The 15,502-nt window shown below is 47.8% G+C and overlaps 1 protein-coding gene across 1 annotated transcript in view; it reads left to right on the top strand.

The window, feature by feature from the left end:
- Nucleotides 1-15,502, top strand: part of COL5A1 (collagen type V alpha 1 chain) — a 243,625-nt gene that overhangs the window by 137,637 nt on the left and 90,486 nt on the right. Inside the window, 6 exon segments of the mRNA XM_070758910.1 lie at nt 2,039-2,092; nt 4,457-4,510; nt 5,715-5,759; nt 8,281-8,334; nt 9,471-9,515; nt 14,188-14,241. Of these exon segments, the coding sequence (XP_070615011.1) occupies nt 2,039-2,092; nt 4,457-4,510; nt 5,715-5,759; nt 8,281-8,334; nt 9,471-9,515; nt 14,188-14,241 (306 nt within the window).

Genomic DNA, 15,502 nt, shown 5'->3' with positions numbered 1-15,502 from the left:
CTTAATGAGGAAGCAGAACCACAAAGCCCATGGTTCTGGTGCAGCTGAGCGCATGGAGCTGAGAGTGTGGGATTTGCCTTCTCTTGGGCTTTGCGCTTGAGCTTTCTGTTCTTGTGCAAGAACATGTATTCCATTGTCTGTTGTCAGATTCCCATGGGGCCAAGTGGGGGTCATGTACGGGTCATAGCTGGCTCTATAGGTTTGGTTGAAGTTTGGTCTGCTCTGAGATAATGCAATGAAGGAGGTTGGCTTCTGAATGGGCAATTCCTATTATGGAATTATCCTGGTTAAGGCCATCGAGTTCAATCTTCACAAATTAGGCTTCTCCCCAGATTTAATATTCGAGATGAACTATGATCTAGAAGGACAGACCTTGCGACAAAGGGTGGAGGACATCGAGAGGCAGGAGGACTTGGGTAGAGCTCCGCTGTTTCTGGCCCCAGATGCCACTAGATATGTTGTGGCTCCTGCAAGATACCTGGGAGAGATAGAGTCAGCAAGCCATCAAAAGGCATTTTCTCTTGTATGGTGCCATGTGCTTCCATCCACCGTTTTGTATGGAAAGTACAAGGGAACTCAAGCCACTGAAAGATTTTGCCCTTGTGGCTCAGGAGAGGTGGAGACTGAGGGACACATGCTCCTGAGATGCTCCTTTTACACTGACATTAGGAGAAAGCATATTCTACCACTTATTGAGGGATATCCTGGCCGCTCGGCCGTTGCCTATCTCCGGTGGTTGCTTGGGGATGAGCAGGCCAGGATTACAGCACAGGTGGCCAGATTCTGCACGGCAGCAGCGGGGATTCATCACAAATGTGTGCCTTCATAGCGAGATATGTACATCTCTTGTATAGTTACAATGGGTCAATCTTGGTTGCTCAGCCAAAAGTCCTGTTTCCTGTTCTTTTTCCTTTTAATTATTATTAATATTATATTGATGGTCTTTGACCGTAAATAAAAATTTTATTATTATTATTAAGGGAATTGAGGAATGGCAGGCAGATTTTAAAATAAAGAATGCATTAAAAAAAAACCAAATCGAACCCCCCCTCCCCTTCGCTTCTGCTGCCCAGGCAAGAGAGTGGAGAGGGCGGTAGAAGTGGGGCTTCGGCCCCTATCCTGGCGTGGGAAGGAAGCAGGAGTCGGAGTCGGGGAGGGGGGTTGGAATTCCCCCAGCAAGTCCTGGATGCCCCAAATCGGATGCTGCCTGCAACTGGGGGTCTCCCTAGACCTCCAAGGCCTCCCAATAATCGCTATTTTCTATGTGACCCTCTAGGAACTCATCCCATTTAAGTTTCACTGCAATTAAACAAAACCTAATTGAGCTTTTGCCCAACTCTTTGTTCTGGCTCAACTCCAGAGCTTCTCCAATGCCAAAATGGCCAAATAAGGTTCTTTTTTCCCTTTTTAATCCTCTCCTGAGTCAAGAGTGTGAATGTCTGAAACAGAGAACTGAGCACAAAATGCCCTCTGGAGGGGGAAGGGAGGCCCGTGATTGCAAGAGAATGGAGGGGGGCATTCCAGGTCCCCATCTTCCACCCCACATTAGCCAACCCCCTCCCTTTCCCTCTTCCTTCTTCTCTCTTTGCACATCCCTCCGAGCACAGGTGCTTTGTGCTTGGCCCTCTGAAAGAGAAGGTGGGAGCTGTCCAGGTGCTTGCAGAGTTAGCTCAGCCAGAGGGAAGAATGGGGGAAGGGTCAGGGCAGAGCGGAGCCCAGAGCTGCCACCACCACCATGCTGGGGTTGATGTCCCCAAGGGGACCTTCGCGATCGAGGGCTGAGCAGATACAGGAGCTCCTAAAATATAGGAAGCCGCCAGCATTTGCCTGGGTGGACACGAAGCCCGTTGGCCCAGATTCCCTTCTGCCAGGCAGATCCAAACGCAGACCAGGCATTCCTCTGTCCATTTTCTCAAGGTCTGCTTGGGGATGGGACTCCCCCCCCCCCCCCCCCCCGCGCGGCTTGGCCCTGTGTGGGGAGCTCCTGAGAGCCTGGTCCTGGATCTAGAAGTCACGCTCCCTCTGAACTTTCTTGCAGGGCGACCGAGGTTTCGATGGCCTGGCTGGGATCCTCGGAGAAAAGGGGTACAGGGTAAGTCCTGCTTATCTTTCTGCCTTGCTGAGCACACGGAGTTGAGAGTGTGGGATGCATAGTCTTTCTTACCAGTTGTCTTTGTCATAATCAGTAAACAAAGATATCAAGCCTGAACACATTTTAGCTGATATACATGACTACAATACAGAGAGATTGCAATGAGTAGCCATTAACAGTGAGAAGCCAGACAAAGAGAAACAAAGAGAAAACTCCAGAGAAATAAGCTATAAACTCTAGCTCCCTCCTGTGGCAGTCTGCAGCCAGTATATTGCCAACCCAACAGTTATGGCGGAGTTCTAACAAGAGTCATTCATGACATTTTCCAACAAGGGATGAGAGGGAGGGAGGGGGAATTTAAGGTCCTGGTTGTCCCAAAGGGGCTTTTTGTCAGGAGGCAACTGGAGTTTCTTTTTTCTTTTTAAGATGTTTCGCTTCTCATCCCAGAAGCTTCTTCGGCTCAGTTGGGGGTGGAAGGATTTATATTTCACGCAGACAGAGCTGAAGATAACTTCTCGGATGAGAAGCAAAACGTCTTCAAACAAACAAAGAACAGAGAGAGTCCAGTTGAGAAAAGCACCCTTGGGACCACCATGACCTGGACGAGAGAGAACGTCTGCAGACTCAAGGCCAGGGGTTGATCAAATGCCACATTTTTCATAACTTTCAGCCCCTGCCACAGGATCGTACATGTGCTGTAAAAACAATGGGGGGGCTTTTAAAACATTGAGAGATGGACATCTGAAAACATCCAAACGCTGAAGATGAATGTCTGGGACCAAGCCTGAAATCCCCAGGGCAGCTGGGGAACATTTTAATGAGGTGCTTGTGCAGCAATTGAGGAAGCAGCTTCTGAGGTTTTTCCTGAACACGGCTTGAATTTTTTTTTTTAACAATGACACATTCAGGCCAACCTGAGGAGGATGTCAGGGAGAAAACTGAAAGTGAATTGCAGATAATGGCCGTACAAAGAATTCTTGGTGTTTTTGGAGCATCCGGGCGGCAGGCACAAAACTCCCAGGAAGCGGCTGGGTCCCTGGGCTTTGACCATCGTCATTTTGGAAACATCCTGTATCCAGTAGCTGTTCCACATTTTTTTTTAAAAGGCCAGCTGGGGTCCCATATTAATCCCCTGTCTTTCCTGCTGGTACCTCGGAGATCTTTCTGTTGGCATGTGTTCTGCCGGGCTCTTTGATAGGAGCCTCCCGAAAATTCAAGGATACAAATTCCAGACACACACACGTTTGAAAATTCAAAACAATGTTCTTTATCACAAAAGTCAAAATAAACTAAGCACTCTTTTTGTATTGCAAAGAGCACTCTTCCCAAAACAACCCGGTAATCTGTACAATGTCCCTTAAGCAGTCATTAAGTACTTAGCCAGCAGCTGTGGAGAAACTTCACACCCCTTCTTCTTCCAACGAAGAGAGACACATACACACACTGCTCTGCTTTGGTTTCAAAGGCATGAAAAAGCAACAAAGTCCAGCACACAAGATTCCTGATGAAACTGCAGCAGATATTCTTCCACAATGGCCAAACCCACATGCTGCTATTTATAGCAGCAGTCCTAATTACTGGAACCCCACCCAAACACAGGTGGCCTCCCTTATTTCCTGTAATATGTTCTTACTTGGTCTCTTCTATGCATAATTCTGTGCTTGGGTGGATCCAAAATGTCATCATCTGAAACTATAGAAGATAAGGAAGATTGACTGCCTGGGCTGTGTGCCAAGCCCTCCTCTGCCGAGTCACTCCCACCTTCTTCTTCGTCCGAGGAAACTAAACTCTGCACTGATTCTGTCGGCAATAACACAGGCCTGTGACATGTTGAAGTTTCCCCTGCATCCACCTCCCCATTCCCTGGGGCAAAAGCTGGGCCAGAGCCAACCACAATAGCATGTGACCACCTCGGCGCCCCCTTTCCCTCTGAATCGCTGTCTTCCTCATTCCTAGCAGCATTGCTATTTTTATTTTGACTCTCTCTGCCAACTGTCTGGGCCGAAGAAGCGGCTGGTGTCTTGCAAGAGGATTGACTTCCATGCCAAGATTTCTAGGAGGAGCCCAGGGGGCTGGAGGGGACCTTAGAGGTCTTCTAGTCCACCCCTCCCCCGGCTCAAACGGGGGATCCTTCTGCAATTTCAGGAAAATTACTTAGTCTCTTCTTAGGAACCTAGCCAGTGATGGAGCTCCCCACAACTTCTTGAGGCCAGCTGTTCCACTGTTTAACTGTCCTTACTCTTTGGGAAGTTCCTCCTTAATCCCAGCTTGCTTCTCTCCTTGACGAGTTTCCACCAATTGCTTTGTTTTACACATAAAGTACTAAAACATGACTGATGCTGGCCTTTTTTCCCCTCTCTTCAGGGTGATCCTGGCCCCTCGGGTCCTCCAGGAGCCCCCGGTGAAGATGGTGACAGGGTGAGTTGTATCAAGTGTCCTTGTGAACCTTAAATGATTTGAGGTCTGTTTATCCCTCGCTGGGCTTATGCTGTACATCAGTCACTGCCCTCCACACCCAGGGAGAGCAGTTTATGCCTCCAGAGGCGAAAGAAAGACCTCCAGAGTGATGGGATAGAGTGCCCCACCCTATAGATGGGATGTATAAATATAGGGAGGCATATAGTTAAAGGATTCTTGTAAATCCCTCACCTGGTGACTCAGCCCATTGCCGATTGCCCTCCCTGGGTCAAATGTAGTCACCCAATTTTCATTATTTTGTTTAAAGCAATTTGGCTCGATGAGACCATGATTACAGTAGTCTTGTTCCAACCTTTGGGGCTCTCATCTTCAGAACAGAACAAAATAACAGAGTTGGAAAGGACCTTGGTGGTCTTCTAGTAGGAGACCCTGTATTTTCTAGACCAGTGTTTTTCAACCAGTGTGCCGTGGCACACTAGTGTGCCATTTGACATGGTCAGGTGTGCTGCGAAGCTCAGAGAGAGAGAGAAAGCAAAAGAGAAAGAAAGCAAGAGAGAGAGAGAGAAAGAAAGCAAGAGAGAGAAAGAGCGAGAGAGAGAAAGAGAACAAGAGAGAGAAAGAAAGCAAGAGAGAGAGAAAGAAAGCAATAGAGAAAGAGAGAGGGAGGGAAGGAGAGAGAGAGAAAGACATAGAGGGAGGGAGGGAGAGGGAGAGAAAGAAAGAGGGATGGAAAGAGAAAGAAGGAAGGGAGAGAGAAATAGAGCAAAAGGGAGGAAGAGAGAGAGAGAATTTTTTTGTCCAAACTTTTTTTAGCCCCCACCCTCCCCCCGATCAATGTGCCCCAGGGTTTCGTAAATGTAAAAAATGTGCCGCGGCTCAAAAAAGGTTGAAAATCACTGTTCTAGACAAGCGGCTGTCCGGTCTCTTCTTAAAAGCCTTCAGTGATGGAGCCACCCGCAACTTCTGGAGGCCAGCTGTTCCACAGGTTAATTGTCCTCACTGTTAGGAAGTTCCTCCTTAGTTCTAGGTTGCTTCTCTATTTCATTAGTTTCCATCCATTGTTTCTTGTCCTGGCTTTTAGTGAATGGAGCTGCTTCACTTCCCCTCCCCAAATAGGTTTGTCCCCCCCCCTATTATTGTTTAACAAGAGAGGCCTGATGGGGGCCTGGCTCTTACTCCCTCTTTCCTTTCTCCTGCCAAACAGGGTGACGATGGAGAAGTTGGGCCCAGAGGTCTTCCCGGAGAGCCGGTAAGTTTTTGGAAAACGGAGACAATTCCTTTCCTTTGGACAATGGGGGATGCATTTAAGGCACACATCCAGGAGTGTCACAGTGACCTAGAGGTGGAGCTCTTGCCTCACAATCAGGAGGCCGTGAGTTCGATCCTAAGTAGAAGCAGATATTTTTTCTCTCTTGGGGCACAATGAGAATAAATCTGCTAAGAAAGGTCACCTGGCTATTAAAGCACTCTGCTGGCTCCATTCAGTTGCCTAGATTCCACCCCGCATGGGATTGTGGGGTCATTAAAAGATGAGGGAGATTGTGATCCCGCTATATAGAGCGCTGGTGAGACCACATTTGGAATACTGTGTTCAGTTCTGGAGACCTCACCTACAAAAAGATATTGACAAAATTGAACGGGTCCAAAGATGGGATACAAGAATGGTGGAAGGTCTTAAGCATAAAACGTATCAGGAAAGACTTAATGAACTCAATCTGTATAGTCTGGAGGACAGAAGGAAAAGGGGGGACATGATCGAAACATTTAAATATGTTAAAGGGTTAAAGAAGGTCCAGGAGGGAAGTGTTTTTAATAGGAAAGTGAACACAAGAACAAGGGGACACAATGTGAAGTTAGTTGGGGGAAAGATCAAAAGCAACATGAGAAAATATTATTTGACTGAAAGAGTAGTAGATCCTTGGAACAAACTTCCAGCAGACATGGTAGATAAATACACAGTAACTGAATTTAAACATGCCTGGGATAAACATATATCCATCCTAAGATAAAATACAGAAAATAGTATAAGGACAGACTAGATGGATCATGAGGTCTTTTTCTGCCGTCAGTCTTCTATGTTTCCATGTTTCTATGATGTATGAGCAGAGTAATCTTTGTTTGCCAAGGTTGTGCACACACAGAAATGTTTAGATTGAGATTAGTTGTGAATAACTACTCAGCCACACACAGATATACAGTGGTCCCTTGACTTTCGCAGGTCCGACTTTCGTGGAAGGGTATAGCCCGCTTCCGCCCCAGTCTCCTGATCCCTCCCCTTTAATTCTCGGAGCATTGGTACGCTCCACTTGAAGCCTAACCTTGTGGGTGGACAAGACCACCCTAACTCGGCTGAGGGGGGAGGAGCTGAGGGCATAGTTGGGTCAGGGGGCCGCACACTAATCACGGGGATGGCTTGCGGTGGGCCCATCACAACCCTCCGGTAGCCTCTGCCCGCAGCTCAGTGTCACCTCAAGCACCAAAGGGTGCTGCCTCTTTTTCCGCCGCCATCGCTTACTGCCGCCCGCCGCTGCCGCCTCTTCTTCCCCCACCCCCCCTAAGCCGTCTCCCTCAGTGGTAGCGTCTGACCTCCCAGCTGACCGGCCTGGAATCGTGGCTTCAAGTCCTGGCCTGGATCCCTCTTGCCTTGAGCTTCCCCTGCCCTGACCCTGAGCACTGGCGCTGCCGCCGCCACCACCATGGGAGACACTGGCAGCGAGCGCACCAAAGCCTCCAGCTTGCCTCCCCATTGCCCCTGTGGGTTCTGGGAGTAAGTAAAACCAGGAATGGAGGAGGGAGGGGGAGGAAGGAAGGAAGGGAGCGTCTCTACTTTGCGGAAATTTGACTTTCGCGGGCAGTCTTGGAACGTATCCCCTGCGAAAGTCAAGGGACCACTGTACTAACTTGAATTAAAGTTTACTTTGAGAAATAACATAATCTCAACCTGGCTGTAGCCAGATTTGCTCCCTGCCCTTTTGCGCTTCTGAATTTATCCCTCTTCCAGCTGCAGACAATCAGATGTGGATGAAATGAAAACGGGTTTGGGTAGTTGGTTGTGAGTGCTCAGCCGCGCCATCGAGGCAGGAGTTGGCAGAGATTCTCTGTCCTGGTGGTCCCTTTTTCAGGAGGCAACTGGATTTCCTCGGGGTTTTTTTTCTTTTGGGCCATTGAAGCAAGAAAGTCCAGTTGCTTCCTGAAAAATAAGCACCTCTGGGACAGCCACAACCGGGTGCCTTAGAATCTCTACAGACATTTAGCTATGCAGTTTGGGATGAAGACCCTTTGAATGGTGGAAGATGTAGGAATGGTGCCAGAGGAAAAAATGGCAGACTGCAAGAACCAGGAACGTTAGGGGACCCTGAGGACACAGATCAACCTCCCAAGTGCTTCAAGGACCCTCTAAAAGGATGCAAAGGACCAGCTGTCTGCAAGGAATATCAATCCTTCCATCCCTTCACTGTCCTGTCAGAGCTGAAGAAGATTCTGGGATGAGAAGCAAAACATCTTCAAAAGAAAAAAAAAACCCAGAAAGTCCAGTTGCCTCCTGAAAAAGCCCCTTTGGGACATGGAGACGGGATTTGGCATTTGAGCAGAACATGTGATCTGAAGGCACGCACTGGGTCTTCTTCTCAGGCTGCCTAGTGCTCATGAAGGAACATTCCCCTTCAACATTGTCTATTGCCTTTTCCAGCGCAAAGTTTATAGCTCTGCACAAGAAGAAACTTTTCTGTTCCTCGTAGACACTTTCAAATTAAACTTCTTTCTTCTTCCAGGGTCCCCGTGGTTTGCTTGGACCAAAAGGACCTCCAGGGCCACCAGGACCTCCGGTGAGTATAAAGGAATATTTTGGCAGGAAGACGGGATGCCTCTCTGCCACCCATGATCACCTTCCATCTTCAACTCCCAAGGACACTTTCTCACATCATTGCAGTGGCAAAAAACACACTTTGCACTTTGCTTCCATGATTTGGCATGGAAATATTTTTCTACCCTCTAGTGTGCCATGCAAGTGATGATCAGAAGCAAGAGTTTTCACAGCCGATTGCAGCAAAGAACAGGCTGTCTTGGGAAAGATGAGCTTAGACGTCCTGCCTCCCCTTTTCATTCCTCCTCCCAGGACAGACAGGGCTTCCCTGGGTCCAATCCTGCTGCCTTTGCCACCAGACCTGCAGTGGATGAATGGGACTCTGCCCATTTGGCCTCTGGGAGCCCCAGGGCTGCTTCTCAGAGCCCGTGGGCCCGATCCCTCATCATCCTTCCCTGGGGGCAGGACGAGGTTGAGAACGAGGGATTGTGCCTGCAGGGGAGTGGAATGGGTGGAAGTGGGTGGAAATGCTGAGTGAGGTAGAGGGGAGCTCTAGTCCAGCTCTTATCCCTCCAGAGGATTTGGGTAAGAGAACTCCAGGCCATCAATTTTGGGGCCGGGATGAGCCCAGTTTTAATTCCCTTCTTTCACTTGCCAAGGCATGATGTGAAGGCCAGACCTGCCAAGGATTTTGCATGGGGGGATAAAGCAAAACAGGCAAGAGTGCGCTGGCCTAGAGGTGGCGCTCTCTCCTCACTATCAGGAGGCGGCAAGTTCGATCCTAGGGAGAGGCAGATATTTCTCTCTCTGGGCACAATGAGATTATATCTGCGGAATATAATTCCACATTGGCGACAGGGAAGGGCATCTGGCCAGCAAACACTCACCTCTATTCAGTTGCCCAAACTCTGTACCACAAGGGAGGATGATAAAGCAAAACAGGTCCTTGGGAGTGAAATGGGGAGAGGGTGCTTGGGAGAGCCGCTGCTTTGTGGTGGAGCTGAGCATTGCCCCAACTCCTTTCCAGAGTTTTCATAGCAGGCTTCACTTCGGGAGTCTGGGATGGACAGCTGGGAATAGGGCTGCGGGGGGGCTTCCATCCATGCTGACTCCGGCTCACGTCCTGCCTCTGCCTTCTTTTTTGAATGTTCCCACCAGGGCATTGCTGGGATGGACGGACAGTCCGGCCCGAAGGGGAATGTGGTAAGTGCCTGCCCGCCCCAGGCGAGCTTACTTGCGCTGCGTAAATTCAACCCAAATGGCTTTTCAGACCACCTTCATTCCAGAGCTGGTGGACGTTGTTTTCCTAAAGTAAATGGCGCTAATTAATTTTACATTTCAAATTGATTTTCATGGGTCGCATATTGCATTTCCTTGAATAAAGAACTCGCTAGAGTAATCAGCGGCCATCAACTACTCCAGCATGAAGGGCCGTGTGTCTCTTGAAGCACTTAGGTACGTAATTAGTGGCACATGGCGCTTAATCTGGAGGCCAGAAGGAGGAAAAGGTCCTGGAGACAGAGGCGGTCCCATTCTTGGAGGATTGTCCCAAGGAGGACAGTCGGGTTATTTTCCATGGTGCCCAAAGGACCTTCTGGGTGGGGAGCTTTGATGGGGGAGACCTCAACTCAAAAGTAGGAGGCTGGTCCTGCCGTCTACGTCCTCTCTCTTGCTTTCATCTTTCTCTCCTGTCTTCTCTTTTGCAGCTCTCTCCAGGCCCAGGGCTGTTCCTCAGGGGTTCTCGCTTCCTCATCGTCCCTTCCGTGAAATTACTCCACTTTCATAGGGACAGAAGGGGCCTTAAAGGTCCACTAGTGAAATTCCCTGCCCGGGACAAGAGTAGTTCTCCTACCCTCCTGGACAAACGGGTGACCAGTCTTTCCTTGAAAACCTCCAGCGATCGAAGATCCACAATACTGGGAGGCAAGCTGCCCTCCTGGATTTAATTGCTTGGAGTCCATTTTGAGTTAGGATGTCCAGAACTCCAAATGGGGCAGAAGGGAATAGACGGTCAGTCCTGAGTGGTCCTCATGGCTTGGTTGTTTTCTGGCAGAAATTTCATTATCCAGACTAGGTAGCATCTTCAGTTCTTGTAAGGCAGTGGTTCTCAACCTTTCTAATGCCACGACCCCTTAATAAAGTCCCTCATGTGGTGGTGACCCCCAACCACAAGTCTAGCACTAATTCTCCGAACAGAGCTTTAAGCTGATTGGCAGGAAGGTCAGAAGGACACCCCCACTGTAAATGCCTGATTGGTCGGATTGTAAAAATATGTTTCAAGGTGCCAGAATAGAAGCTTTGTGCCTGACACAATGGAAAATTTGTCTTTGCCCCCCAGGGTCTTAGGCGACCCTTGTTCGAACCCCAAAGGGGTCCTGACCCGCAGGTGGAGACCACTGTAGTAAGGAGTGGGCTTTGCTCTCAGTTATGTTCTAGTGCAGGGGTGTCAAACTCGATTTCATTGAGGGCCGCATAAGGGTTGTGTTTGACCTTGGAGGGGAGGGGCAGGGGGGCATGGCCAGCTCAACATCACTCATGTTGGGGGGCCCTGTGGTGGCCCGAGCACTCTGCCAGTGAAAACAGGCTCCCAGATTTGTTTTCGGCTGTGACAGCCTCCTGCAACTCTCTGCCAGTGAAAATGGAGTACGTGGCCCTCATAAGCTCCATTTTTGCTCCACCGTGGGGCCAGTCCTTTGCTGTTTCCAAGGTGGCTCTGCGGGCTGGATCTAAGCACCCTGCAGGCTGGCTCTGGTTCCTGAGCCTTGAGTTTGACACTCCTGTTCTAGTGGCTTGCCCTGTCAGTGTTGGTGCTAACGGGTCTTCAGTTGAGCCATTTACTTTTTAGCAGTCCCTTAATCTGTAGTACAGTGATACCTCGTCTTACAAACACCTCGTCATACAAACTTTTCGAGATACAAACGTGGGGTTTAAGATTTGTTTGCCTCTTCTTACAAACTATTTTCACCTTACAAACCCACTGCCGCTGCTGGGATGCCCCGCCTCCGGACTTCCATTGCCAGAGAAGCACCCATTTTTGCACTGCTGGGATTCCCCTGAGGCTCCCTTCCACTGGAAACCCCACCTCTGGACTTCCATGTTTTTGTGATGCAGCAGGGGAATCCCAGCAGGTAATCCCAGCAGCACAAAAATGAGTGCTTTGCTGGCAACGGAAGTCCGGAGGTGGGGTTTCCCAGCAAGGGGAGCCTCAGTGAAATTGCAAAAACACAGAGGTCCAGAGGTGGGGTTTCAAGGACTTCAGTGTTTTTGCAATGCTGTGATTTCACTGATGCTCCCTTCACTGGGAAACCCCACCTTCGGACTTCCGTTGCCAGCGAAGCGCTCATGTTTGCAAGGCTGGGATTCTCCTTCTGGGATTTCTCTACAGCATCGCAAAAACACGGAAGTCTGGAGGTGGGGTTTCCTATGGAGGGGAACCTCAGGGGAATCCCAGCAGAGCAAAAACGGGTGCTTCGGCTGGCAAAAGGGGTGAATTTTGGGCTTGCACGCATTAATCGCTTTTCCATTGATTCCTATGGGAAACATTGTTTCATCTTACAAACTTTTCACCTTAAGAACCTCATCCCAGAACCAATTAAGTTTGTATTACAAGGTATCACTGTATTTACTTCTTGAATGTTGGTCAGTTTTCTCACCTGGGCTGGGCTTTTGTTAGTGGCCCTCGAGATACCAATTTTCTTGAAGGAGTTGCTTCTCTCTTCCGCCACGCCTGTCCCACTTTCTTGAGGAGGGGACCCAGGCCCATTTGCGTCCCACTGCCAGGACTCAGATCCTGCCCACAGGCCCAGAAGTGGGTTCCTATCAGTTCTAACTAGTTCTTTAGAACCATTAGTCATTCAGCGTTGACCTCACAGAGCGTGTTCTGTCGGTGTTCCTCTGGGTGCCACCATCTTGGATTTTGCTTCTGCTCATGCGCAGAAGCTACTTTTTTTTCACTGCTGTGGGTCTGTGGGTGAAAAGCAGACATGCCTGGGTGTGCCACGACCCTGAGCGAACCGGCAGCGGAAGAATCCAGGGCCCACCCCTGCCCGGGTCCTTTATTTTCCCACCCAAATGTGTTCCTTTACACATTTTCTCTCCACTATGTTTCCCTGCTGCTCATTTCAGCTCCAGGCCTTTTCGAATCTCTTCTTTCTCCTTTGCTTACCCCGGCTAGTTTTGTGTCCACTCCATCAGGTGCCTCCAACCTTGGCCACTTTATAGAAACATAGAAACATAGAAGACTGACGGCAGAAAAAGACCTCCTGGTCCATCTAGTCTGCCCTTATACTACTTCCTGTATTTTATCTTACAATGGATATATGTTTATCCCAGGCATGTTTCAATTCAGTTCCTGTGGATTTACCAACCATGTCTGCTGGAAGTTTGTTCCAAGCATCTACTACTCTTTCAGTCAAATAATATTTTCTCATGTTGCTTTTGATCTTCCCCCCAACTAACTTCAGATTGTGTCCCCTTGTACTACTCTACTCCCGATGGCAAGCCAAGCATGGAAGAACAATGTTCAAAAATTCCCTGAGATATGGTGGTCATATCTCAACAGATGCCATAACTCTTAGAGTTTTTAACTCTAACATAACTCTTATGACTTGTGGACTTCAATTCCCAGAGTTCCCCAGCCAGTGAAACTCTGGCTGAAGAACTCTGGGAGTTGAAGTTCACAAGCCTTCAAGTAGCCAAGGTTGGAGACCTCTGCTCTACATTCCCTCCCCTCCCACCCCACCTTCACTTAGGAGAAGGGTGGTTATTTTTCCTACAAGGAAGGAAGTCCTGTGCTTGACGAAGGGCCGATTTCTAGGCCAATGGCCGGTGACCAAAGATATACCATGGCTTAGTCAGCAATCACAACATTCTGCAAGTGTTTGGTCTCTAAACTCAGAGCTATGTCAGAACAACCACAGAAGAAGAGATAATTTAAAAAAAAATTAGACTATGCAGAAATGAACAGACTAACAATGAAGGTAAAAGAAAAAGATGACACAGAAAAGTTTCAAATTTGGAACTCATTTTATTTATTCATTCATTCATTCATTCATTCATTCATTGATCTATCTATCTATTTATCTATCTATCTATTTATTTATTCTATCTATCTATCTATCTATCTATCTATCTATCTATCTATCTATCTATCTATCTATCTATTTATTTATGGGATTTGTATGCCGCCCTTCTCCGCAGACTCGGGGCAGCTAACAACAGCAATAAAACAGCATATAATAATAATCCAATACGAAAACAGTTAAAAACCCTTATTATAAAACCAAACATACGTACAGACATACAATGGTGGGATATCAATGGTTATTTATCAATGGTTGGATAATAGAAGTAGAAATTAGGAGTTTAATATTGCTGTGTAAACAAACTGACCCAGACAGTACACTGTCCACTAAGGACTTATTGTATACAAAGAGGGGGGGGAAAGCTATGTCCGAAGCAGCCCCAGGTTTGCAGTCCCATATTTCACCCATATTTCACAGAAACAAGAAAATGTTTTGGCTGCCGGATTCCTGATCTGAAATTTCAATGCTTTTTAAGTTTTTGGGTTTTTTTCCCCCCAGCCATAAAAAAGCATTATTAGCAGCCCAAAATGACAAATCCAGATAAAACAGGATGTTTTTCATTAGCAAGTTAGAGGTTTTCTAAATAATCGTAGTCAGCAGGATTATACTGCTAGGAGTCGTATTGCTGGCAACTGCAGTATTGAGTTTTGCTTGTTCTTTTATGCAGCCTGACTGATAAAAAGTATAATCGGTTATAACCCAAGGTCTCCTGGAGGGTTTTCCCTTTTGGTTTCTCTCAAGTGAAATCCAGGCAGCCTTGCTGAATATGCTCTTTATGCTTTCTTTTTCAGGGTCCTCAAGGTGAGCCTGGACCCCCAGGTCAACAGGGAAATCCCGGAGCCCAGGTGAGAAGGCACGATTCCAGTAGAGGGGGTGTTGTGGTTAGCTCTGGCCCAGCTCCTGCCCCAAGGACTGTGGATGTGGGGGAGACATCCACATGCTGCAGGCCTGTTTTGCCCCCGGATGGAATCTGCTGATGAAGGCTCCTCTGACCAAGAAGACATGAGTGACAGGGAGGAGGAGAGTGTGGCAGACAGCTCAGAAGGAGATCAATTATCTAGCTCCTCCTTGGATTCGGAACAAGAGTTAATGATACAGCCACGCATGCGGAGAGCGATGCATAGGCAGCAACAACTGAGAGATTATTATCAAAGAAAATGAGGCCATCTGTGGTTGGGTGGGGCTGTGGTGATTAGTGAGGCTGCTATAAATAGCAGCCTGTGGGTTTGGCCATTATGGAGGATTATCTGATCGTTGTTTTGTGACTGCTTTACTGACTTTGACCTTTTGTGTGCTGCTTTTTCCCCGCTTTGAAACTAAACCAGAGCAAAGTGTGTTTCATTTTGTGAAAGAAGGACTGTGAATTGCCGCACAGCTGCAAGCTAAGTATCACAGAACTGATAAGGGACTTGTACAAATTACCAGTTTGTTTGGAGATGAGTGCTCTTTGCTATACCAAAAGAGGGCTTGGTTTAAGTGAATTTTCATTATAAAGAACATTGTTTTGAATTTTCAAACGTGTGTGTGCCTGAAATTTGTACCTGTGAATTTTTGGGAGGAGTCTACCAGAGAGCCCGACAAAACAGGAGGGAGCTGTCTTGGGGAATTAGTCGCCCTTTTTGCTCTGGGGTTAGAATAGGGCTTGGGATGGATGTTCCTAGTGTCAATTAATTACATTAATTAATTAATGTGTGTTCTACCGGGCTCTCTGATAGGAGCCTCCCGAAAATTCAAGGGTACATATTTCAGACACACACACATGTTTGAAAATTCAAAACAATGTTCTTTATCACAAAATTCAAAATAAACTAAGCACTCTTTTTGTATGGCAAAGAGCACTCGTCCCAAAACAACCGGGTAGTCTGTACAATGTCCCTTAAGCAGTCATTAAGTACTTATCTAGCAGCTGTGAAGAAACTTCACACCCCTTCTTCTTCCAATGAAGTGAGACACATACACACACACACTTTGCTCTGCTTTGGTTTCAAAGGCGTGAAAAAGCAACAAAGTCCAGCAACACAAGATTCCTGACGAACTGCGATCAGTTATTCTTCCACAATGGCCAAACCCACATGCTGCTATTTATAGCAGCAGCCCTAATTACTG

Source organism: Erythrolamprus reginae, chromosome 8, assembly GCF_031021105.1.
Source record: "Erythrolamprus reginae isolate rEryReg1 chromosome 8, rEryReg1.hap1, whole genome shotgun sequence".
NCBI lineage: Eukaryota > Metazoa > Chordata > Lepidosauria > Squamata > Dipsadidae > Erythrolamprus > Erythrolamprus reginae.
Note: the sequence above shows the minus strand (reverse complement) of the source record. Positions and strands in the feature narration are given on the sequence as shown.